The sequence below is a fragment of the Centroberyx affinis genome, unplaced genomic scaffold (assembly GCF_046629955.1).
Source record: "Centroberyx affinis isolate AG114_WGS23_722 - 3 ecotype Tasmania unplaced genomic scaffold, CSIRO-AGI_Caff_v1 ptg001241l_1, whole genome shotgun sequence".
Taxonomy (NCBI): domain Eukaryota; kingdom Metazoa; phylum Chordata; class Actinopteri; order Beryciformes; family Berycidae; genus Centroberyx; species Centroberyx affinis.
The window spans coordinates 225,376-252,776 of record NW_027279753.1 but is presented as its reverse complement, the minus strand read 5'-3'; the positions used below and the strand labels follow the sequence as shown (position 1 = coordinate 252,776).

The following is a 27,401-nucleotide window of genomic DNA, read 5'->3' as shown; positions in this document are numbered from 1 at the left end:
CTGTATATGTTATAGACTGGGGTTCAAGTATGCTATGTATGCTCATGTGCTATCCATCAATCTGACATTATGCACTTTTTAGCATCTTATAACTGTAAGTAAGTAAAAGTAGTAGTAATACTTTATTGATCCAGACTTGGTCTTTTAGCATTCTTTACCAGAGCAAAAACATAGTACTAATATGGATATGTATATATATTTTTTTGAATAACTTGTCATGGTTGCTTACTTGAGGAAGCGGCTGAGGTACTGGCGGCTGCAGGCAGACCAGGAGAAGATGCCGTTGTGGCCGGCCAGAGTGGGAGACATGATGTTGCCCTCAGACTTCTTACAGACGTTCCCCTCACCATCATGGACCATTCCAAAACTAGGGAATGAATCAGGGAAGAAAAGATTTTCATTTGCAAAACACAAGACACAGAATTTTTGTATATGGAAATAAAACGCAATGCTTGAAAAAATGCTTGTCTATATAAAGCATCTGCTATTAACACCTATCAAACTCATGCTGTGTCATTTTTCAACACATTCCTAGAGATTTCCATGCAAGTGTTTGGGTACGGTAAGCAAAATGATCACAATGGATATATGAACACGCTTCCATTTTTGGTTGATAATCAGACACATTTTAAACACATTCAACAGATAGAAACCCCTTACTTGTGTCCAGACTCATGGGCAATGGTGAAGGCCAGGCCCAGTCCTGTGTCTTCATTAATGGTGCAGCTTCGGTACTTGCTGCACATCCCACTAATTGGAGCAAAACCTGCATGGTGACACAACAGGAGCGATTTCATATTAACTGTAACACAAAATACAGAAACTGGGAAACATGAAGACACACGTTTGTGTCTGGGTATTAAATGACATTTGTATTAGCCACTGTGGCAGATAGCCAACCTATACTGAATCAGTCTACAACATTAATGTAAACAGGCTTGTGTGATTCTGAAACCACTTGATACTGTGGCCGGATGACAAAATGTTAGCACACAGAATTTAAAATAAATCAGTCCCTGGCATAGATTTAACAATATGTTTACTTTACAATGCATTGTCAATTCATAAAAAGGTAGTTGAGGATTGCACACAGTAGAAATACATGTGTTAAAATGTGGGGATCTATGGGAAAAAGTTCCCACTGCTCCCACTCACTTCACTTTAAAACACCAGTATAAAACAGGCATTCTCTCTCTGTCTTCCCATCCCCCCTCTGCATTTCTCTCTCCTTTTTTGCACTCTCTATGACTATTTATCTCTCTTTATGTCTCTGTGTGTCCTCTCTCTCTGTCTTTCTCTCTCTCTCTCTTTCTCTCTCTCTCTCTCTGTCTCACACACACACAGACACACACACACACACACACCACCCCTGGCTCTTAATCAAAAAGAATAAGGGGCCTCCTTTCATGTCAGGAGTCGAGTAATTCTCCGTTACACACATAACCCCTGAAGTGGAGTTCTCATGTACATAATTAATGTGAATATCAGCGGTATTTAACACGAGGAGGCAGATTAACTGTGAGAACTGCCGTTTTGTTCCTATATTGCGTCAGGAAAGAGCTACATCATTGATATTATATACTGGTTATGAAATATGGGGGTAAACATTAAGGAATGGGGCTGTAACTGTAGTGCAAATAAATGGTGTTGTTATATGCTGACTGGTAGCGCTAATGGTCATTTGGCCTTGTACCTTGGGGAATCAGACAGATCTAAGACTGCCACACACACGCACACACACACTGACACACACACACACACACACACACACACACACACACCTTTGAACTGGGGTTTCACAGCAAAAACTGCGGCTAATACTAGCTGACGACACTTTGAAGTCAAAACTAAAGTCTATGCTTGGAGGTACTGTGTGTGTGTGTGTTGGGTGTGTGTGTCATTGTGTGAAACTCTGGGACTCAAAATGGAAGTTTTTTCTCACAGTGTGGAAGACAACAATGTGTCGGCCTGGTCATTACCACAAACAAGCTGTTGTTAGTTTGTTAGAATGGTGTACAATCACAGTGACTGGGAGAGTTTGTGTATGTCAAGCAGAAGAGCCGGGTCTATACAGATAATGACTACAGCACTATTATTATGTTTTGTATTTTCTGAAGCTGGATAGCAAGAGAATTGAAGAGTCTAGTTCCAAATTTAAAACGTGACACTATGCGCTCATACAAAAAGATTGCTGGCAAATCATAAATCCTTTGTCTGGGGATTGAATTGAGTGATGAATTATTGAGTGATGAAGTAACATACATTTTTTTTTGCTACAATGAATAAAAGGAGCCCTTCAGATTATGTTTTTGCGAAATTGTTAATGTTTTTTCTGCTGTTAAACTTAAGATTGATTCCATAACACGACATACAATGTGTGGTACAGTGGGCTAAAAAAAAGATCTGAAAGCTGCAGATCCGTTCAACATCTGGTTTGAGTTGGTGTGACACTGGGACACACCGTGTGACAGAGGAGAGTGGCACCTTCCCAGAGTGGGAGATGGAGGGAGAGAGAGAGAGAGAGAGAGAGAGAGAGAGAGAGAGAGAGAGAGAGAGAGAGAGAGAGAGAGAGACGCACCCAGGGTATCGCAGGGTTCGTTCTTCCAGGAGCAGATGTCGAGGCCGGTGAGGAGGATGGCGTGGTCGTGGCGTCGGCCCTCTCTGCCTCCCAGGCCGGACTGCCACTGGCAGAAACTGTTCAGCGTGTGGTCGGCATGGTGGTTGATCACCAAGCCGTCCTGCCGGAGGAAGGAGACAGAAAGTCAAGAAAGAGTAAAAAAAAACAAAAAAAAAACATACTGTCACTGTGAAAAATCTTCCTTCCTGTGGGAAACATTCCAAGATGAAATTCAAAGAAAAGTTAATTATCTTTATGGGCAAAGGCAAAATACGTCAGGTCCTGTCACAAAGCTAGAAATTAGTAATTTGATCTGATCTCCATAGATTATAGCAATTGTCATTCTATATATTTGACGCATTTTCATCCTAGAGTTCATACATATAAACTATTGTTACTCTATATAGTCCATAAACTATTGTCACTTTACTGTATATAAGTGACCTGTTGTAACTTAACATTATTTATCATTTAAATGCTGTTTTGAATTGAACTGAATTGAGATAAGAGGATGCTGTTTTGAACTGAACTGAACTGAACTGAATGGAACTGAACTGAACTGAGCTGAGGCCTAGCACACATAATCAGACTGTGTTCCTTCATTCGAAGTAGACAAATATTAATAAAACCACCTCAGCACCCAAATGAACAAGAGGAGCCAGTGCTGCTACGCTCAGTGTTATTAGCGACTATGTAGGGTAATAATGTTCGTTGTGAGGTTTTGAGGTTGAACAGATCCTTGTCTAGTGTCAACATTTGATTATCTACTTCTTTAGACTCTTCTTTTCTATGGGTTAAATGGAGCATGAACAAGTGAACAGAGACACAGATAAAATAAATGTTCCTTGGAAGACAAAGTAAAGGTCTGGGGCATTACTGGCATTCCTCTCCCTGATGATGGCCTCTTGGGGAAGATTGAAACCCATTAACATCACACACAGGTGGATGGAAACGAAAATCTCCTCGCCTGCTCTACTCTCTCTCTCTCTCTCTGAAACCACCCCGCCTCTCTCTCTTTCTCTCTCTCTCTCACTCGTTCTCTCTCTCTCTCTCGCACTCCCTGAGAATTTCCCTCCTAAATCTGGCAAAGATCCAAGGAAATGTATACCCTATAATTAAGGTATCAGTGTAAAAGTCCTTAGTAGTTAAGGCGACCTCAGGAAACTCTCAGAGAGACTTAAGAGATCTGGACCTTGGGGCTAATATTGCCAGCAGATCAACAAACAAACAAAAGATCATTTTCTTTCAGTCCCTGTGTGTCTTTAGTCCTATGACCCGCACAACTAATACAGACTCCGGGTGCTAAAGGCACAAACTCACAGTTTAAAACAGCTCGAATATTGCTGTTTTCAGATGGAAGTTTTATCGTTTGATTTTGGGAGTTATTGGGGTTCCCTTTTTCCAATCTAAAAAACTCCAACTCCAAACTTTAACTTCAAAAATCCCTGGTCATCAATCACAATGGACTGCATGTTATCCTTCATTTCTGAGAAGCTGGAGATAAGAGGATTTCACCTGACAACACTGACAAGCAATGAGGCGCTTACCTGCTCTTCATCCAAAAGCACCAGACCCACGATCACTATGTTGATGTTCCCCCCTATCGTTCCATCTTTGAAGAGACTGGAGACCTGGGAGGCACACAAGCAAATGTTATTATTACACACTAATATTGCGAACCATATCGTTTCATAGAATACTTTCATTTGTCCGTAATCGCCTCCATTCACATAAGCCCTGTTACCATAACACAGTGCTGTTTACAGCTCTAGAGATATCTTGAGGTAAAGCCTCCTTTCCAGTGACTTTGACAACACTTTTTTTTTTCCGGGCTTGCAGGAAAATCAAGGACTAACAACTGATTACTTTGCACTGGAACAGGCACTGATTCCTCTGCTACCCAGGTGAATCAGAACACTTTTGAACATGCAATGTTTTCAGAGATTGTTGGAGATTTGAATATCAGTAAGTGATCTTCAGGCTTACAAAACATATTGCAAGATCAATCATCAGCCACTAGAATCACTGGATCTATAATGTCATATACGGATGAAGTGTAGTACAGATATCCTATATTTTAGAGATATATACTCTCACTCCTATATATATTACATATATTAGGTAGGGATCTGTGTTCAATATATGAGAAACAACAAGCTTGAGATCCCTGTGGAAATAACAGACAAATGCCCCTCTGATGCCATCATTGAAGTATTACAGCCACAACTGCTGTTTCCAATTCAGCTTCTTGCTCTCACACGAATATCTGCACATTAATCAGAACAGTGGATTTGGGCTTTGAAAGTGGACTCCTGATCTTTCTCTCTTGTTCCCTCTCTGCGCTTGCCTCTCTCTCTCTCTCTCTCTCTCTCTCTCGGGCCCTATGAATACCGCAGGTGCCACTCACAGAGACTTTTTCTCTTCATTCTTTCCTTATGTTCCCGATGTTCGATCTTCCTCTCCGCCGACTCGTGAACAGAGACGGGGGCTGTTGTTTGCTATCGAATTCAAGCCATCGTTCTGAAGTCGAGGAGGCAACCGCGGTCGCTTTCTGATCCCGAGCTGAGAGATCTGACAGGGTTTCTCATGTGAGCGATTCGACAGATACAGTGAATCACGAGTGTTTTCCCTGCCACTTAAGAGAAACACATTAGCGTCAGTTTCTAAGGAGTATGCTCTTACAGATGAGTCATTACAGAATGTTTTTGAGGTCTTTGCAAAATAAATCTAGGGAAACGCAGGAATGGCATATCTGATCCCAAAAATCTGTGTAGAGTTTATCTCACGCTGACCATCCCAGCTGACCAGAATTAGGTTATTTGAACCCCAGCCCCTCTAAGACCCATGGGAGCTGGCAGGGGGATAAGGGGGGTTGGGTGTTTTCTGTGAAACCCCATACTGTATTTAGGTGAGTCCTCCGTGACTGCTCCGACCCCCGGTCTCTACTGGAGGGAACCGTGTTTTCAAAATAGGCGGATTATCTTTGGATTTGTCAGTCAGTCATTAAGTAGCAAAACGAGCATGACGGAATACGCTTGGAGATCAGCTGAGAGGGGGAGGGGGAGACGGAGGGAGGTGCGGCTATGATCTCACCCAGATATCGGTTTTCCTGTTTTTTAGATGGGTTCTTTCAGATAAGTGAGAGTGAAGGGTGTCGAGTCACTAAACCCTAAACTAGGGCCAAAATCCCAGCATCTCATATCAGATGCCACCAAAACCTTCAAACCCATGTTAAATGACTGGGGAGCAATGACTGATGACTGACAAGATATTCATAAAATAAATAGACGTAGGTTACCAAACAAATACATTTCTACCTATGTTTACTTGATCTTTGCTCTCCAGTATAATGCTAAAAAATACATGATCAAATTTGAATTCACTTATTCTAAGGCATGGCAAGTTCTTCCTTTCCCTGCCAAATTGGTTTCCACAGTGGAGGATGTACAACACTCTCCGAGTTCCTGCAATTAATTTAATAAGGAGGAGAAATCAACCACTGCTCACAAGATTTTAACATCGGGATATGCTGTATTATTGTGTGATCCACTGGTAAATTAATTTCTACATACTGTGGCCCAGTATGCAGAAGAGTCTCCAGTCTTACATCGAATGGCATGCACTCACCATTTTGCAAGTGCCTGCGGGTAAAAGTATACTAAAGAATACTTCAGAAAAATCCTTGAGAAAAATGAACTAAGCTGTGGAACTGCAAACACTGATTGGACCTTCAAGGTGCAGCCTAGTCTGGATGCCTCCTCCATCTCTCTCCACTGCATGATCTCTATCGATTCTTTCCCTCACCATATTAAGCACGGTGAGAACGTATGTGGTGATGTTCTCGTGGCCGTGGTTGTCCATCATCTTCCTGTCCACCACCACCAGCGTCTCCACGTTGAGCTTCTGGTTGCCGTGCTGCTTCATCAGCACCGCCCGTTTGTTCCTGGGGACGAACTTGTACTCATCGGGGAGGACGAAGCGGTCTTCTTCTGGAGGCTTGGGCATGTCTGGAAAAGAGATAGATGGAGATACAGGGGGTATAACGAACAGAATAAACCCCTACGCACCGTGAAAAGCACATTCAATCTCTTACAATTCCCATCCAACTCGACTATATGACATGGAAGGCTTGAAATTAACCTCTAGCCACCAGCCAAACGTCACTTTTGGCTGTGAGTGCCTGATAAGTGTGACAATTCTCCCAGTGATTTTGGCAAGTAGTTGACAACCACTCTGGGTGATTAACTATAATCTCAGTTTCATGCCCTGATGTCATGGATAAATACTGAGGGTTTTCTAGTGTTGACTCTGGCAATCTCAGTGTTATGTTACCATTAAGTATGCTGTGAGACTGTGTGATGTGCTGTATATTAGCACCAACTACGCCAAGTCAAATTCTCTATAAACACAATGTATATAGAGATCTCTGACTAACTTCATATAGACCTAAAGCAAAGTGAGATAATGGTAGACACAGGCCATTTTATGCTTCTTTACTGGTGGTAAAAACAATTCATGTTTTAACCTAATAAAGGTAATTCTGATTCTGATTGGTGCCTAATGATTCCAGTGAATTATAACATCTCTTTAGGAAAAATCTATACATCTATAAAAAATCATGATGCAACTGCAACAAATTAATGCAGGCCTAATATGAAGACTTATCAGAGCTTTGTTAAGTGAACACATGACTCAGACAAACACAAAGACTTAATCTTAACATCAAATGCCCTGCTCCGCCCTGTTTTTAACTCTCCTTTTGAAGCTTGGAGTTGCCGCCGGGGAAAAAAAAGTACCTTCTCACATTCATATTCACTTACACACTAGGACACGAGGTCAATAGTACACACCAATCAGAGTAAAGCACGGTCTAAAACCATGGCTGCTTTTGACACGATCGCCTCCAATCTCCACTTGCACGTTTTCAGGTTATCATAAACTTTCACCTCACACCGCCTGCGCGCGATAAACTATAAAGTCTAGAGCGTTTGCTTATATAGCCGGAAAGCAGGTGAGTGACCAAAGTGCCTTTCTGGCTAAAACACGGCACAGGTGTTCAGTGATGTCATCCTCTGGGAATGTAAACACGAGTGTGTTTTCACAGGGGACAGACAGCTGGGGTTCTGCAGGGTAATGGTGGTGGTGGTACTACCCCCCAAATCCAAATCCCTATCCCTGCTCTCTTTGAAATGACCTCAACCCCCTGTGAGGCCAACAATGTCAACTGATCTTGAGATAATTTCTTGAGAGCAAACATTTGTCACAGGGTAATGTGAATATAAAACACTTCCCTTTGAAACCAACCTTCCACAGGTTAAGTCACTAACGAAGTCGACCAAAAAAACATGCCAGGGGAAATTGAGATAATTCCCAGAGAGCAAACACTTGTCACCATGTGAAATGCAAGTCAAAACTTTCCTTTGAAAGCTTCCTATCCCATGAGGTCAAATTTCCAAGACAGCCAGTCAAAAATGTTAATGAAACTGAGAAACAAACATTTGACATTGTGTAAAACTGTGTTCAAATGTTCCCTTTCAAACTTCCCAGTCCTATTAAGTCAAATCACTAATGAAGTCAACTCTTGGCAATTTAAAAAAAAGCTGTTTTGCTGCATTTATGACACGTTCTTATGTTCAGGTCAGGGACAACACACATCTTGTCTTACTCTTTAACACAACACAAGTTAATGATGTGTTAATAGGAGCACATTAACACAGCATGTGCTACTTTTAACAGTGTTGAAAAATGAGGCAGCGTGTGTTGTCCTAATTAGACAAATCTGTGTTAAGTGAACGTTCACAGCACTCACTGAGCATAGGATGATACTGACATTCGGTACCATAAAATGAATATGGGACAGGACATACACTATTGGTGTGGTCCCCTTACACCAACCAACCACAACCCTGTGAGGTCAGCTATTAATACAGTTAACCAAAAATGAAATGAATATGACCAACACGATATATGTCAAATTGTTGCAATATGACACTGTAACCGGTGAGGGAATTCATCAACATTGAAAATGAAAGTTCCTTTGAAATAACCTAACCTCTTTGAGGTCAGATCACTAATTTAGTTATAGCCAGGAATTTAAGAATATGTTATGACATTGCCAATGTGAGAAGTGCATCTGGTCTGGGTGGGAGTACTCTTATTCATATATCGCGTTACGTTTTTTTCTGTTATAACCTGTCAACTTGGGGGGTGGGGGTGGCTACAACCCTTCTTTCAAAGCAAAATGTGCAAAGCAAGATGTGCTAAAAGTAATTTAGTCAGTAAAAGTAAATGGGATTAATATATCCCTTATCTTTGATAAGCAACAGTCTTACTCAGAGATTAAAGGTGAAAGTGGGAAAGTATTGGTAAATCATCTGGGTTATCAAGTGAGCTTAACCCCATTATAAATGCTTATAATTTGTTGAATTGGGCCCACAACACCTCTACGGTAAATTCTATCACCGGGCAACCATCCCTCTCTATACCTGTTTTCAATTATGAATGATGCCATAAGCCTTAACAGAACAACACGCACTTGCCTCAATATAAAAATAAGAACTTAATAACTAATATCTCATCAAGCACAACTTTGACATGCTCTTAACATGAATTACAGCTGGACAACTGTCATTAAAGAGAAGAAAAAGGTGCCAATTAAAAGGACATCAAGTATCATCCAAGCAGAAAAAATCTTGCAATCTTTTTCTCAATTCTCTTGCCTTCATGTCCTAAGTGCCCGCTTTGTGTCCCCTTGTAAAAACTAATGAAATTAGTGTACGAATGCCTGAAGTGTCTTTAATACATAAAGAGGTGGTGTATGAGTGCACAGTGTGCAGTAATGTGGCGCACTGCATCGTGATTAGAATGAGAGATTGCCCTTACATACATTTCTTCCGTCTCCCGCAGAAGTGCTGCTTCTGCTTCTCCCCGTGCCTGTAGTCCTCGTCATGGTGATGGCCACTGCCATGGTGCTGTATCTGGTCGCCGTGGTTGTTGTTGTTACTGTTGCCGTGGTGATGATGATGGACGCTATACTGCTGCTTTTGCGGACTCTCCCGGCGATCTTCGGTCACTGCGTTGTAGGTAGGATTTGTCTGTGAGCGTGTGGATCTCTTGTTGAGACTGTGCACTTCATGACTGCTTGAGTTCATCTGCTCGTCTGTGGATTTCTCCCATAGAATATAAGGTTTTGTCTGTGTGTCTGTGGATTCCTCATAAAGACTAGAGTCTGTCTGTGTGTCTGTAGATCTCTTATGCAGCACATGAGGCTGGTGATCTCTCTGGTCTGTCTGGGAATCTGTGTTACTCTTGTAGAGTATGTGCGGCTGGTGGCTGGAGGGTCCTGTGAAGTTCTCCCTCTGGGCGAGGCCGGGGGACACGGGTCTCAGGAAGTAGTCCGCATCCTGAGTTCGGATTAAACCTGACTAGAGGCAAAACAGAGAGTCCCGTTAGCTTCACAGCAGTAAAGGAATAGTTCACCCAAAACGGAAAAGTTCATCATTATCTACGTATGTGAATATAACACACAACGGGTTTGCTAGCAGTGACTGGAGACCGTTTCTTTAGAGTTCCAAAAAGGGCAAAAAATGACCATACACACAGCATAAATCAAGTGTTCTGAAGTCAAACGATTGCACTATGGGTCCCGAAGTCCAATATTGTTGTTTTGGAGAAGTTGTTGTTGAAGTTATGAGCTTTAACAGCTGTTTTGGAGAAGGCTGATAAGAAGCGGTGCTAGCTAACTCGCTGTGTTAGCCTATTAACATACAAATTTCACCAGTGTTTCACCTGACATGAGGGTTACTAGGTAATGACAACATTTTCATTTTTAGGTGAACTATTCCTTTAAGCTTTTTCAGCCTGGGACTGAAATTGAGTACTAGTCCCACTATAGCACCCAAGCTAATTTGTATGTACTCACGCCATATGGGGACCCAAAAGAAATATATAGCCACGGCCCATTTTGGGTCCAAAATCATAGTTTAGGAAACAGTTTTATGTGGACACCCAAAGGAAAGAGACCAAGAACCCATTTTGGGATGCCAAAACATCTTGTAGTTTAAAAAAGTTTAAAATACTGTCTAACATTGCTTGCAAATTACGATATTCACACAAAGCATATTTCTAAGTATAAACCCATTTTCATTTTTACTTCTACTTACTGAGCTTTTAGTCACGTAGCTAGTCTCGTGATAAAATATTTAAAGGTGACCTGCGGAGTATGTGTAGGTGAAGAAGTGTAGCACCTCGACAGCCTACACATTCTATTCCGCTGAACATAGCCTATGGGGGATACAAAGCTAAAAAAACAGCAGCCATATCTCACAAAAGGACAAAACCATAACCCTCTCCAGCTATTCATTTAACTTCCCAATCTGTCTCTGTCAGCAATTAGTCAAGATTTGACTCTCAGGTCACTGCTAACTGACCCCCTTAAACCTCAACCTGGCTCAATTACTGGCTGTGTTTCTTCATGTTCAACATCTGTTTTGCTGTTCAGGGTCAGACGTTATCTCAGCTAAATCTAAATAACACTTAGCCAGCAAGAAAGAGTTTGAGCTGTTTCAAACATGAAGGGCAGTCTGGGGATGAAAGGAGGTGACATCCCTCTTATAAACAATATATATATATATATATATATATGTATATATATATATACACAAAGTTTGGACATCCCTTATGTAAAGAATATACATTATATACATACATATATGTAAAGGGCCAAGGGCCAATCGTCATAATCCATTAGAAATATAGCAAGCAAAAAATAGCTTATTATGTTTTATGAAATCATGGTTCTTATTAATATGACTTTTAATGAGCCATTTTTTTTCTAAACAATTTCTTAAGATTTTATTTAATTGAATCAGAGTATTTCACACTCTTTGGAACAAGTTGGAGGGCCTAAAATGTTTTTTTTTATGGAGGTCCAAATTTGGGTGGGGGCCCCACTTTGATCACCCATGCCTTGTGCTTTCAATGCTGGGGGTTAAGAGAGGGGAAAGCCCATTTTAAATCACCAAAGGTTCAGCAAAGGATTTCTTTAGTTGACTCTCTCTCTCTCTCTGTTTCAAGCTGTCTGACTCTCTCTCTCTCTCTTTAATTGTATGCTTTTGATATTCCATTTTCAATACACTTCTATCAGCGCAGCAGATTTGGACTTCACTTGGATCTTGCTCTCTCTCTCTCTCTCTCTCTCTGTCTGTCTCTCCCTGTCTCTCCAAACACGCGCCACATCAGTGTTGACAGTCAGCTGGCACACAGCGTTTGGCCTGTTAACTGTGCTTGGCAGTAATGGTGGTTTCCCTAAAATATGTTTAATTGACTGCAGTCTCCTTTTTTTTCTTTTTTCTTTTTTTTTGACTGTGAGCTGTGAGTGGAGTGTGAGGTCCTTCGTCACCACAGCCGTCCCACTGACTGTCAGAAACAGCCTGCCACAGTGGCAGCGGTGGGGTCGCGGCTGGCCCAGAGTGTGTGTGTGTGTGTGTGTGTATGTGGGTGTATGTGTGTGTAGAGAATGTGAATCTGTGTCAACGCAGTGCAAGAGGGAGAGAGTGAGAGATAGCCGGAGAAACAGAGGATAGACATGTTCAAATGAGTGTGTGAGTGTATGTGTGTGTGCGTATATGTGTGTGTGTGCATTAACGTGGGTGCGCCTCCAGTCGCAATCAGTCAGCCTTGCCGAAAGCAGGGCTGCACTGGTGATGCGTTTGATGTCGCTATAATGAGCCTCGGTGCTGATTTTCCCCATTTCATCACCACTAACTAACCCGGGCTTCTGCCTCGGCCAGCCTATCGACCACAGATCAGGAAGCCAGTGGGACTCGGCCCGTGGAAAACGGCTGCGGCTGCATCAAGCACTAAATCTGAAAATGATGAACTCGGAGAACGCGGGCCAATACAGATCTGTAAAGCTGTGACCGCAGCGGCTGAAGAGTTTACGGCTTTCATCACGTAGCGCGGCGAGTGCACTTTCAGCGGTCGAGCCGTCATTAAAAGTCGTCTATCCTGCGTTTATCCAGCAGTCAGTGCGGTGGATTCTCTCTCAAATGCTGTAAAACGTGACCCAATATTAAGACTTTGCACCGTCTAACAGCGAAAAGAGAACAGAATTGGCATTTTCCAAACAATTCCTCACTGGACTCACTGCCCAGTATTAAAAAGCATCTGTACGACCCCTGCGGTGTCAGGAATGTCATGGCGGTTCGTAGCGACCATGTGGGAAATGTTAGTCCAAATCCCACTGCTGCGTTTTACACTCGTACCACAAAGCCGGTGGAGAGCGGTTGTTTGTTTACAGGTGTTTCTGCGTCAGATAATGATCATTTCCCACCCTACAGTAAAGCGGTGTCTCACAGGCAAAACATAACCACAAACAGTGACACAGAAACATATTTGGAGACATATTTACAGCCCGGAAACTTTTTTTAGGGCCTACTACTTAAAGGGAAGATTACAATCTTTTAGGCCCTCTGTAAAACAAACAATGGCTGCTTCAGTCTCCCTCGTCCTGCTATGTCAGCGAAAAAAAAAAAAGCTCCCAGCACTGTCATTTCCATTCTCTCTGTTAAAATCCCCCCCAAAAAAACGCTACAGCTGTGCTTTTCCTCCGGCATCCAGCACAATGTTGAACTCAACTCAAAGAGACAGCATTGATTATGGACGATTGACCCTGATATAATGCTCACAATTTGCTTTGGAGAACGGGAGAGAGAGAGAAAGAGAGGGGTGGGGGGTGGGGGGGGGGGAATCATAAGACTGAACGCTTTCAAGTGCATTTCCACCTTCTGACTCGCCTGCCAGCGGTCAAGAAATAATCCTTGCCGGGAACCCCGGCCAGGATCGTTGGTTCCAATCACTTGTGACAACCGGTGCGTGATCCTGTCATCCGCGTGGCGCTCGCCCCGACGCTGCGTAATCACAGACGATTGTCATAATTTGGTTCCAAGGCACGGCGGGGCCTGGTCTGACCTGAGCTGCGGTGCTGTCAAACTTGTAGTCTTGAGACTGAAGCGGCTCTCCCGACACGTGACGGTGAAACAAAGCGAGAATTCAAGTGATTTGGAATCTCCGACACACGCAGTGGAGATTTCAAGCTTTTCGGCGCAGGGGAGGGGACTGAGGGAAGGGAAAGGATGGGGATTTCCCTTTTATTTTTGGTCGGTTCATTTTGATGGCAGTAAAAGGAGATGGGGGAGAGAGACAGAAGACGAGGAAACCCGTAATGGAAAGTGACAAACACAGGATTCACACCCGCAGTGTGTGTTACCAGCAATAACATTGGACTGGACTGTTCTCTGCGTATAGTTAGGGGTTGTAATAGAAACTGTCATGTTCTGATATATACTAAAGAGCAGTCTGAGAGTTGACAGGGTAATGCAGCAGAATTTCAGTCTTATACAAGAGCCTTGAATGTACAGTATAGGCTATTTACTGTAAAGACATGTACTTGTACATGTGCTAAGATTATTTTCAACTGCATGGTGAGAGCTGGTGCTAGATATTTTCATCCATGGCTCTGCTGTTTGTATCGGCATACTGCTCTGATGTTAATGCCACAAACAATTTCGCAACAATAAATAATATGCAGGAGGTAGTAATTATAGAAATGCTGCTGCTGCAAAACTTCCTAAACAATTCCTCTTGGGGGCAGATCATCATGGCAGCAGCAGGAACAAGCATGTCACCAAACATGAACTTCTGCAGTCAGCAGTGACACTTCTGTCTGTTCCCTTTCAGCACAAGGTTTTGATTTCAGACAGATTTGACAGTTTCTGTATACAGATTGGTCTGTCTCTTCAACAATGACAAGATGCTGAGGCTTTTAGCTTTTTGACTTTTGCCGAGTTCTGCCTCTTATCACAATTGTCTTAAAGGATAAGTTTGGTGATTTTGGACCTATATTGTCTCTTACATACCTGTAGTACTTGGACCCACAGAGAATACTGGCTCCAGAGTCAGCTATCAGTTGAAACGGCGAGCTCCGTTGCCCCTTGCTGCTAACAAATCCAAGTCCAAATGGGGTTTGTCAAATTATGCCAAAATTGCCAAACTTATCCTTTAAATATCAAAAAGTATTCTGTGACATGTTAGACCGCTGGTTCCCAAACTGGGGTCCGGGGACCCCCAGGGGTCCCGTGATGAAGTCCCAGGGGGCCCACAGCAAAATGAGGAACAGTTTAATGTCACTATTATTTCATTTATTTGAAGTTAGACAAGTTAGAGACTGATGATAGTTCTTCATACCTGCAGTATAAAGACTTTTCCAGTTCTGTATCATATTTAATAACCATTATCTTGTCAAAAGGGGGTCCGTCAGACAAATCTTCATCAAATGGGGGTCCATGGTCTAATGTGTATCTATTAAGGGGGCCTTGACATGAAGACCCTTGGAAGCCTTGTGTTAGACCACTCTAAGCACACCGAGTCAGGGAATATAATCACATACGAGCTACTGGTATGGCTTGTATTTGCGGCTCCATAATAACAAGAACCACGTGTCATACTGCACACATGTTTCCTCTGCTCTAGCTCTGCTGTCACGCCGACTGACTGGACCGCTTCCCCTCAACATAGATCAACAGCACTCTGATCCTTTAACGATTTCTCTCTTTACGTCTCTACCCTTCGCTAAAGACCCTCAACCCAGATGTTGATGTTGCATTATGCATTGAAAAGTGTCAGTCGGTCCTGTGAGCTTCTAACGCATGTGAAATTAGTAGGGAGTGTGTAGAACAAGCTTTCAGACGTCGCCACGAATATCATTTCATGACTAAGTGACTAGATATTCCGATAACACAACCACAAAAAAACCACTGTGATGTCTTTCCATTTACAGGTTGCTGTTTTTATAGTTGGGCAACACTTGTAAAGCCACCTGCACTATTTGCAGCCCAACAAATCCACATATAATGCATCCTCTACTTTGCCTTCCTGCCTATAACCGTCCACAATCCCCAGAAATATTCTTTTATGATGTGTACAGTCTGTAAACTCTCTACAGTCTTTAAGCTTAATCCTTTTTTTACGCAAAACAACATGCATCCGCTATGTTAGGAGATTAGGTCACACTAGTGCCGTTCCTAAATAGCCAAAGTCATCAGATTACACACTGCGCTCTACGAGGTGCAAATAGCAGTCATAAAATGCTGAAACACTACTTGGGAGGGCGCAAACAGCTGGACTCTCTGGAGTCAGACGCATCCAGACACGTAGCGACAGGAAAGATATGAGGGGTGGACGGGAAAAAAAAACTAAACAGGAGCAAAACGGAACTGGGGGGGGGGAGCATTCAGCGCATTAAAAGATGCACCTGACTCCGTGCAGTATATGAGATCTCTCTCTCTCTCTCTCTCTCTCTCTTTGTCTCTCTCTCCCTCTTTCTCTCTCTTCCGGAAACTTTAACTTCATGCATATTTCATATTTATTACCGAACTTTCTGGTCCAAGCATGCTTTTCCACTTGCTCCAAGGTTAGGGGAAGTATGTCTCAGAGTTCAGAGAGTGTAATACAGTAACTAAGAATAGGAGTCAGGCCTACTTATTAAGCACCCATAGTTTTATGCATAGTAACCAGAAAAAACAACAACACAGCAACACTGGAATCCCCATTGTACATCCTTCAACTTGCAAATGCGGCCTGTTCTTTCTCAAATAATATAAAGTATTGCATCCAATTTTTTTAGTATTTGTCTCTCAAACAAGACTCTGTTGTGTCCTCTGACAACCAATAACAAGCAAAATTTGAATTTTCCAAACAGTTCTTCTGTGAACTGCAGCAGCAAGTCTCTGCTGTGTTCAATGCGCACAATTAAAACTGGTTCCATGACGGCTGCATCTGTAGGAGCTGGAAGGCAGGGACTTAACCTTTAGCTCAACGTTGACATGGAGTATTGGAAAACTGAGAATGATTCTGTGAGGCCACACGTCAACACAGGACACCAATTCTTAATCAATTAGAGACTCGACTTCAAGCCATTTCTTAGTCATCTGTTGGCTAGCTGTCCAGAATACATTACACCAACTGGAGGTCTATCAATTTGACAAACAAAATTTTCCAAACAGGCTCAATTCCAGTCTCTGAGCCATATGCACATGACTCAGTATCTATATATAATTTGCTTTGTATGACTTAAGAAACCGAGAGTGATGATAGCAGATGATGAAACACAGTAACGAACCCTCTTGATTGGTCGTACGTTGTGAAAGCTGATTATAGCAAACGGCCAAGACCACACTGCATGTTGTTCAAAGCTTCATCACATCAATAGTCTCACAGGCTCTTGGAAATCCCAGAGAAGAGGTGGGACGAGCGCGCCACGTTCTAGCATTACTACTACTACTACCAGCCCCGAGGCAAGCAACACGCCCGTCCTTTTACAAGAGGAAAAAAACATGACCTCCGAGTGATTTGTAGGGGGAGGACATTTAGCGTTTCCCTTTGGTTCAAATGAAAGGTGTGTATGAGACGGCTGAGTAAAATTAGATCAGACAAACAGATACAGATGTGGCGAGGCTTTAGGGGTGATGAAGGAACGCATTTTAGAGGCAAAAAGTACACCGAGACAGCCAGAAGTGTCACCTATTAATGTTCACTAGATTACAGAGTGATTGATGGATATGAAAAACTGACATTTATAAGACATTAAAAGGCATTCGCAAAAATGTCTTAGATCTAGCATAGTCTCAGTGTCCATAGCTGTGACGTTCATCTCTGCATAGAGTTCAGTATGTATTGTAGTCTTCAAAATCTTACAATAGATTCATCTCTGCTTCCTTAAGTTCACGGGTTGTCATGTCCACTCATTCATTCAATTATGACTATATGGGCTATGCATGGACGGACTTGTAGCGCTTTTGAGCAAGGCATTTAAACCCCATAAGTTCCAGTGGTGACTGCATTGTGGTTGATGCTGCACTTTCACTAACCAAAAACATGTATTTGCGTGTATATGTGTAACATGTCAGGGTTGTAAGCAGGCTAAACAGTTTCCACTGTGTGGTGGCAGTAAGGACTAGCACTCCAAGGCTCTGTATTAAACACTCAATTAGAACCAGATTTCTGGACTTATGGCCTACATGACACAGATTAGAACCCAAAGGACCCAAACACTACGACTGTTTTTGTTCTGCTGTTTGCAAATGGGCCAATATGATCTTATTGATTGAAAGTGCTTTGGGAAACTGTCCCCTATCTGGGCAGCAATGAAAAAAATATGAGATGTCATATATAGTGGAAAAAAATGATTCAGTGTAGCAGTGTTAAACAAGGCCTGCATGGCACTCTACTCACCCCTCAACTCGGTCCCCCTCACCCCCCATAAAAGCCAGACTAAAGCGGATTACGCCGCGGCATGAAGTCGACACACAGAAGGACCTGCTTTACGATCCCCCCGTCCACATGTGTGTCACTGTGTCTGCAGAGTCTCAAACCGTTTGGCAGGTGAACAGTGCAGTCAGTGGGCTTGGCCTGCCTCTTTTATTCCACCAACTCCTCACTTGTAAGTATGAGATTTTTATGGTTGAACTCCCCACTGTCATCAAAGTGGGGCTAACCACCATACGGGCTGCCAGAGGAGGGGAGTTGAAAAGAGAATTTATACATGGGATTTACAACATGGCACTCCTCCTTACAAGGGGGTTTTCAGCCCTTCAAAATGCCACGGAGGGAACAATGACCCTTAAAGTCTTCCTCTTTCCATCCCTCTCTCTCTTTTCCCCTGTCTTTCCCTCCATCAGCCAGGCTGAGAAAACACTGGCGTGAGGACAGAGTGAGTGACTCACTCTACTGAACTGCACACTAACAATGTCGAATTCTTCAGAGGAGAGGAGATGAATGAATACTTTTTTGTTTTACAATCCAAGACATCAAATGTTTACAGCAGTCGAAGCAGTAAAACAAAATCCAGCCAATGACGATAATGCTCACAATTCAGGTTTCAAATGCATAGAAATTCCTCACTGAGCACTGGTGGGAATGGTCCCATCTGACTGGTATCATGCTCTAGTTGGAGGCCAGGTGCTCTGACAGATCAATACCGATATTGATCTTGCTTCGTCTGGTCAATATTTACCTGTCGTCTGCCAAAAAGGAAGCCAAAGACCAAGGTCTCCTATGAGCCGTCAGATGGCCTCGTGAACTTTGGAACCAAGCTTTGACAAGACATAGTGATATAATCTGGAGCAGACACAAGACATATGTATATACATGAATGCATGCACACACACACACACACACACACACACACACACACACACACACACACGCATGAACACACACAAACAGTCAGATGACAATTGGATGAAAAAAGAAAACAACTTTTTCACATGCATCAATAGCCAGGTGGGTACAACAGGAATATTAATTCAAATATTACATCTAAGGGCAGGTAAGGTTTTATCAAATTACTATACTAGAGATGCTATTTGCAGTTTCTCTCTATTAGTCATAATTTGCTTGGATGCAAGACATTACAGGAAAAGCTATTGAAATGTATCTTGCATTCAGTCCATGTTTACATAACATAATGCATGTGCAGGTACTGTATAATGCATGTTAAAATATGCAGGTCACAGTATGAACTACATGTGCCATTTTTGAGTAACAACTGTTGTATATGAAACTGTATATCTTAGGCTTTCACCAGATGTCTAACTACCTTTGTCCTGCTAGCCTAGTTTATGCAGTTCTCTGATTCACACAAGAAAAAGTCAAATTCCCATTGATTCACTGACCCATCCCAGTCCATCCCAGTCAGCCCCAGTCGTGAGAACCACATTTACAGTCTCTGTAACCTCTGGACCTCTTGGCTGATTCTTTTACTGGGTTCTGGTCTAAAATGCAGACACACATACACACACGCACACGCACACGCACACACACACACACACACACACACACACACACAGAAGAAGAAGCATCCCTGGAGATGGGCCATTCTCTCTGTGTAGATTTATGGGACATTCTCAGACACAGCAGTGGTCCTCCACAGTGGAAATATAAACAACAAACCAACAAAAACAGTGCTGAGATTTATTAATAACAACAAAAAGCTATGTTAAAGAGAAATGTAGGCCGATCAAGGTGATCCTTCCAGCACAAAGCTTTAACACTGGTCTGATTGCTCTCCAGACACAGTTCATTCTGTCAAACTGTGTCAAACTGGGATTTGCAGATAGCACTTACATTTAAGGGCAAAGGAGTGACATTACAGAACTCCTGAGTTTTTACATGCCTTCTACCCAGTTCTTGCACTGTGTCTCCATCCTAAATTGACTGTTGAGTTATGAAGTATCAATACAGGATAGCTGCAGAATAGGGGACATGTCTACAATGGTCATAAAGGCAATCAAATATATTGAAAGTGTGTGTGTGTGTGTGTGTGTGTAGAGTATTTAAAGTGTGTGTGTATATGAGTTCAAGACTGAGAGAATTATGTGTGTATTCATGTAGTCCTTTGTTCTTTGGTCCAGACTACTAAGAGGGTTGGAATGACAGTTGGAGTGGATGGGTGGAGCTGCCTCACTTAGGCTTTAAGTGGACTTAATGTCATGCTTACAGTAATGTTTCCTTTATATTCACTTGGCAGTGGTGGACCACCACAGCTACAACTGGAATTTGGCCAAGTTTTCCCAGAAAACACAAACAAGTCTAGGGCTGATAATTAGAATTAACCGTAGCGTGTTTTTTTTAATATCAATGTTAGCCTACGCATTCAAATGCTAAAAAACATGCTAAAATTGGAAATAAAAACACAATGATCCCTAACCACCACCACAAAAAATATAAAGAAAGCACAGTCATACAGACCAAAGTGAACAACAGTTGGAAATTTTACTAACCAGCAGCCTTTGGCTCACATATTTCAGTCCAAGCTAACACAAATCATCCTCATTAGCCAGATCTGAATGGAGGCTAAATGATACAATATGAAGACGGCAGCCAAATATTGTCACTGGGAAAGTCCACACACTTAAAGAGTCACTGATAAATCTGGCCAATTTTGTGTTTAGATAATATCTTGTCAGCTAACCTGCCCACGCACTAACATAGGCTAGCAGAATAGTGTTAGTAGTGGGTATAGTTCCATGTTAACATTAGCATCAGTTGCTTTGCCAAATTAGCTTGCTGGCTAGTTGGCTGGCTAAAAAAGCCAAAAACCAACGGTTCAACTTTAAAGCTGCAATAAGCAACATTTTCTGACCATTAAAGGGTGACAGACAGTGCAACACATTTGTAAATAACACCCACAAAGCCACTGCACTACTGAGGCCAACAAAGGACAAACATTGCAAAGCACTATGCATAAAGGCTAACAGCTAAACTCACCGTACCTACGGAGAAGTCTCGCCGGTCACCAGTCTCACTTTGCCAGGCCTTTCCTCCCACTGACGTTTACGTCCCACAAGAGGCAGTTGCAAGTTTACTTGTGTACTAAGTTTACTCCATCGCCATTATGAGAAACTTTTCAGGAATAGGAGGGGGTGAGAGCTGCTTTTAAACAGCGAGGAGGTGCTAGGTTAAAAAAATGGTAAGCTACTGAATGGCCTTTGTTCTGGACCAGAATTTGACAACAAGATTTAGAAAAGAGGTGAAAACAACAACACAGCTGGCCTGTGTGTGTGGATATTTGTTTATATCATTATGTCTCAATGAAATCTTCACATAGCACACATTAGTGTCAGGATTGGTTATAAGGTCTGATGTCACTTATTGCAGGTTTAACTGATCTGACTCCTCTCAAGCGACAATTCATTGTTTTAGAGTAGGCTAGAGACTAGGGCTAAAACCAAGACAGTTTATGTGACAATGACCAAAACTATCACACAATTCACTTTTACGTATAATGTTACTGAATTAATCTACACCCACGCCACATTAGGTTTCAGATATCTCTCTTTTTCTATTTAGCCATTTGCCCAGAGTCAGCTCTCTGATGGATTTCCTTGATGGGTAGATTTGTGATATAACTGCAAAGCCTCGTGATGAAAAAACTTGATGAAAACCTATCCAAAATTTGAGCTATCCAGGGATCAAAAATCAATGTTTTAGTTTCTAATTATGAACACATTATTTCATGTGTTCTGAAACGGTCTCATATGGGTCCTTGGGTCATGAAATTTGGTCAAACCATTCGGCACCATATAAACGTTTGATAAAAGTAAGGAAAAACCAACAAAACTTTTGACGTCTGGCGTGCAGTTTTACCATTTTCTTAGGTTACAAACCAAACATTCGGTGGTGTTCACAGGCTTAAAATTTCCATAAAGTTATTCATCTGTGGATTTAGGCAAAAGTACAATATACATGGAAAGACTAGAAGTACCGACCCAGCAGATACTGAAGGGAGAAACCTCTGTAGATGGCTTATGCTGCCCACTTAACCAAAGGGTTCAAGTCAAGTTAAGTCAAGTACCAGTCAAGTCATTTTCTCAAGACCAGCCAGACGATGCATTTACTCCAGAGACCACGCAGCCACTCAAGTGCTGTGTGAGTGGCAGCTACACAGTAGCATACTTAAAGGACTGCTTAGTGACTGTGTGTGTGTCAAAGAGGGGGACGCTATCCTACAATGGAAAAATTGTGGTTTCCCTTAGACCTATGGTTATAATCTGATTTCTTCACTGCTCAATAAGACTCCTTTGACCCTATGTTTCTCCCCCAGTCTTTCCTTCAATTCAATGTTTGATTGGCATCTGATGTTGAATGTCTAATATCCCAAAATTAGAGTAAACATTAATTTATGCGTTCAGTCATTTTGTCCTCCCGTGCCTCTGTCCTTCACTAATTCTCTGTTTCCTAGACTGTGAGCCAAAATCCAAAATGGGTCATTGGTGTCTTTCTGGTGGGTTTCCACATGACAAGAATGCTAGCACTGTATGTTTATATTAGCATGGGTCCCAGGACGAGACAAAATTTCTTAAATTTGGCTCCCAGGCTAAAAATGTAAAAACCCTTTCTCTGTTTCAGTAGGAATAATTAGTCACTTGGTAAATCTCTCATTCACTCCAAAAGCTTCCAAAAGAAGAGAGAGTCCTAGAGAGGAACTATCAAATCCGTTGTCTCTGTAGTCTAGTTTACTGATGCAAACACACACACACAAACAAGCACCCACCCACATACACCCACTTCCCCTTCATCTACCCCCTCCCCCCTCATCAGCGCGACTCCGGGCATGTTCAGACTCACCATCCCCGTGCATGTGGCGAGAGCCACCGAGGAGTTGACCCTCAACCTCAGCGACCCCTGGTAAAAGCAGAGGTCGTCCCGGTGCAAGGCCCTCAGGCTCTTGGTGCCGTTCTTTCCCAGGACCTGGACGGTGAAGCCAGGTGCGATCAGGCCGTCCGAGGCCTCCCTCAGCTCCATGTGGAAGTCCTGCCCCAAGCCGCTCAGCCGGAAGTGGACCGTCTGACTGCCGCCCGCGTTGGGGGTCAGGGACCTGCGCCGCCTCCTGCGCCGGTGGTGCGCGACTTCGTGAGAGACGTACCGGCCTTGGTGGTCCACCTCGTACGGAGCCACAATCTCGTATTCTGGAGAGAGAGAGAGAGAGGGGATAGAGAGAGAGAGAGAGAGAGAGAGGGAAAGAAAGAGAGGTAGGCAGAGACATACAGGAGGGAAATTATTTGGACATGTTAGACAATATTCATTAAGAAATGAGAGGGAGAGAAAGGAAAAAAATGGAGATGAGGCAACCAATAAAACAAAATCCACTGCTTTGATAGGGATACACTGAATGGGAATATATTGAAAAGCCTGGGATCAAAAAGCAGAAAGCAGGAGAAGAAACAGGAGAAATCAAGAGGAAGAACGCACTGCATATTTTGTAGATGCAATCTGGCAGAAATAGAACCCACAGTCCTTGTGGTCACTGTGGTCAATCCTCATTAATTTGATCTGTCAACATGAATTACTTTGACACAGTACAATCAGCATCTTGGCTGCGCCGTGGATAAATGATAACCTTTTCCCTTCTTTCGCAAATTCTCCTTGACCCGCCTCGTATACTTTTGCTGGCAGGGTCAAGAAAGAGTTACAAGAAAAGGAAGGGTTTTAGACAATTCCAACACAGCCCCTTCAGCGCAGAGTGAATCATGTTTGACCGAGTGTTTAACTACATTTTTTACTACAGCTCGGGCTGGCTAACTGCTGGTCGTAAAGGGAGATGGTGGCGGGTCACAGGCCTGGCCTCTTAGACCACTTAAATGTCTAATAGCGGTGTGGCCGGAGAGTCGGGACGGGCTTTCCTCCAAAGGTCAGCGCGAGAGTAGGCGCATTCTCGGGCTGCGCCGAAATTGGTTTTCCAGAGAAAACGATGACAGTAGACACCCCTCCTCCTCATCTTCTGCGTAAGTGTGGGCTGACCTAAGTAGGGCATGCAGCATAAGGGATGAAAACATTTAATTCTCTCTACTTGTGGACATGGCTCAGTGTCTCTTTTACATGCATACATGCCAAAAAGTGTAGAACATGCTCAGTAGCAAAGCTCATTCTGTCCCTAACTGAATTCTTATTATCAAAAGGCTTAAGAAATCGAGCTATCCAGCTTAAACAAATCCTTATTCAAATTCCCAGTACCAAAATCATAAATGTATGTGATACAGTTTGCTATGCATGATTAGACATAGTTTGTATATCCGTGAAATGATTACATTTCTATGAAGGGATCGTCTTAATGGTAATAGAGGGTGCCTGGTACAACATCACACGCCTTGTAGCCTTATGCTCTTAATACACGTCGGGTCTATGAGTAACCAGTGAGCAAACAAATAAAATAGCTTTACTGTTGATTGTGGTACAGTGTTGTAAATGGCCATCGTGAATGTGTTCGGGCCTGGCCATGGGAAAACGATACGCGCTCGCTTTATCACCTAAGGGTGCACAGAAATAACAGCAACCTTGGACTTACAGTCAACACGAGCCAGTCTCGGTTACTGTACACTATGACCTGCTTTAGCGAGCCCAAATAATGGGTAAATATAGCGCCGAGACAGACATGTTGTGGCAGTGGGTGACAGACAGTGTGTCATCATTGGCAGTGTGTGTGTGCCTGTGAGTTGAACTTGGGTATTCGGTGCATCTTGAGGCTGTCTTAAAGCCCCTATCCAGATATGCTAATCAGTGGACGCGTGTATTAAAAGCACCTTACATTACCGTGAGTGCATGCATATTTAGTGTGGGTGGTCGCAGTGGGAAGCAAACCTCGAGCCCTCGAGGTGTGAGTGCCATCACCTACCCATGGAGCTACAGGACCGCAAAGAGCAAACACATTTTTCAGGTCTCAAGCATTTCAGTCTAGACCCCAAAGCACTTAGACCAAACCAGAAAATGGTCTCTTTCTGTCCCTCTCTACCTCTGTCTCTTTGTCTCACACACACACACACACACACACACAGACACACACACACACCTAGTCAACACTGTTTGTCCCTCCCTAACTACAAAACCAGCTGCAGTGACCCATGTCTAACGGTATACAAATAGTCTGCGGGAACGGAGAGCATACACACACACACACACACACACACACACACACTCATCTTGTCTGAAGGACTGAGACAAGACCCTGCAGTGGTTAGTTTGTTGGTTTAGTGGCTCCTGAGTGCCATTAGCACTGATAGGGGGGGTGCAACCAGGGGGTGCTTTGTTCAAACTTAGCAAAGGGGTTGAAGGTGAACAGGTGAACTATGTCCTGATCCATTCTCCCTAAGATAGAGAGAGTGCAAAGCCGTGTGGATGCGGTTAATCCTATTTCAGATCACCTCAGTTTGTTTATTTGTTCATCACTCAGTTTAAACTCAGCTTAGACTTGTTAGTAAACCAAGGCTGAAGAAGAAAGCACAGCCAAACAAGATGCTGACTCAGCAGCCCACATAAGGTTAGATGGACAAAACAAAGAACAGATGAAAGTCTCTGGCATGTATTTTTTTTTTTTATCAACATTCATCAGTGCAATCTGATGGCTCAGCTGTTATATAAATAATGTCAGATTGCATTAAGATAAGTGAGGGACCCTCATCTTTTCATTCATCCATAGAAGCCCCTGATGGCCCTTGTGTTAGGTGGCGGGTCGCCCCCCAGCGGTGAAGAGAGGGAGCACGCCGCGCAGGTGAGCGCTGCTCGGCTGCTGCGCGCGGGTCGAGGTGATGCAGTGAATGTGGGTTTCAACTGCATTTTGCTGCATATACCGAAAAGCCCGGGACATAATACAACCTCGATCACCGCTATCATCACAGACACAAGGATGAGGCATTTAAAATTACTAATAAAAATATATGCATACCTGTGTGTTGCGGCAAATTGAGAGACCGCAGCAGCGCCGACGCGTCTTGGGGAGCCTCTGCACTGTCAACACCAATATTCACAAGTATGCTCTATAAGGGAGGAAAGGTAAACATGACTGGGCTGCTTTACCCTGCAAATTCCCATTGAAAAAAAAAAAAATACTTATAACTTGGCACTTTATCATTTGAAGTGTTGACAACTTTACGAGCCTTGCGTGCGCGTACAGGCGCAGCGGAGATGAGATGATGATAGCCTGCAACTGACTTACTTTGCTCAGTATGAAAAGGCAAAAGAGATGGAAAAAGAGAGACGCTCCGGTCCCGTTTCTCCACTCTGCCCACATCCATAAGAAAGCCATGTCTCTGGATCACCTTTACGCAAAAAAGCCGCAGCCTCAAATCAAGTCCCGAGTCCCGGTAAACTAGACCGAACTAGTCCAGCGACAGCAGCAGTTCTGCGGGACTTGATGAATGAAGCATCAGTCAAAGGGGGTTTTCAGGTATAGGCTGCTCTCTGTCTCTGTCTCTCCACGTTAAGTCCCACCGGCTCTGCCACTCTGCTCTCCATTCATTTCCAAGCGCAGTATCCAGACGCGGTGAATGGCTTCAGCTCAAGTCTTCTCTCCCCGACAAGACATTTTCCTTTTTTTTTCCAGTCAGAGTTGTCGGATCCAAAAGGTATCCAAAGTCTCTCTCTCTCTCTCTCTCTCTTTCTCTCTGTCGCGCTGTCTCACTCTCTCTCTCTCTCTCTCTCACTCTACCCATTGACCCCCCCACCCCCACCCCGGACCATTTTGACTCCCAGTGAAATCATGTGATTGTCTTAAATAGGCTGCGTCCCGTCTTTGGCAAAGGCGCAGACTTCTATGAAAGTCGCTCCGACTCCGACTGCGTCTCCCCTGGGAGGCTGCTGAGGGACTACTGAGGGCACGAGGCTGTGGAGGGGTTGTGTGTGTGTGTGCGTGTGTGTGGAGGGAGGGGGTGGGGGGCAGCCTGTAACCAATCACATTTGACACCTGTGCTGAGACAGGAGTGTATTTGAAAGGGTGTGTATCCCTCTCTCTCTCTCTCTCTCTCTCTCTCTCTCCATCTCTCAGACTGAAGGGGTTATGTACAGTATGTGTGTGAGTGCATGTGTGTGTGTGAGTCGTTGACAACATAAATTATTTGTGGAGTAACCGATTCCCTGTAAGGAAATTGCGCTAATAAGATAAATAGTGGGAGTGAAATCAGTTGCTGGATTGGCATTTTCATGATGCTCAGATGCTATTTTTCAAAGCACAAAGGCTATAAATCGACATGAAAATGAATTTTGTAGCCCAAAACTGAACTGAAAATAGTGGCCGCACATTTTGATGATGTCGCTGATTACACTCTGGAGCAGGTAATCAGTAATCTGCGATGGATTACATATTGAAAGTAACCTTTGACCCCGCTTAATCCGCTCGTCATCCTCCCGTCTCTCCCGTATTCCGCAGCTGCACTGATAGGCAGCGTGCCAACAT

The 27,401-nt window shown here is 43.2% G+C and overlaps 1 protein-coding gene across 1 annotated transcript in view; it reads right to left on the bottom strand.

Annotated features, from left to right (window-relative positions):
- LOC139648666 (A disintegrin and metalloproteinase with thrombospondin motifs 16) overlaps window positions 1-27,401 on the bottom strand; it is a gene marked incomplete at its 3' end in the record, with an annotated part of 166,731 nt that overhangs the window by 27,536 nt on the left and 111,794 nt on the right. The window contains exons 2-10 of the mRNA XM_071524847.1: window positions 25,896-25,957; window positions 22,805-23,145; window positions 9,880-10,041; window positions 9,504-9,729; window positions 6,422-6,624; window positions 4,165-4,248; window positions 2,579-2,738; window positions 661-766; window positions 230-367 (exon numbers count right to left, since the gene is read on the bottom strand). Coding sequence (XP_071380948.1) covers window positions 230-367; window positions 661-766; window positions 2,579-2,738; window positions 4,165-4,248; window positions 6,422-6,624; window positions 9,504-9,729; window positions 9,880-10,041; window positions 22,805-23,145; window positions 25,896-25,957 — 1,482 coding nt within the window. The remainder of the gene's footprint in view (window positions 1-229; window positions 368-660; window positions 767-2,578; window positions 2,739-4,164; window positions 4,249-6,421; window positions 6,625-9,503; window positions 9,730-9,879; window positions 10,042-22,804; window positions 23,146-25,895; window positions 25,958-27,401) is intronic.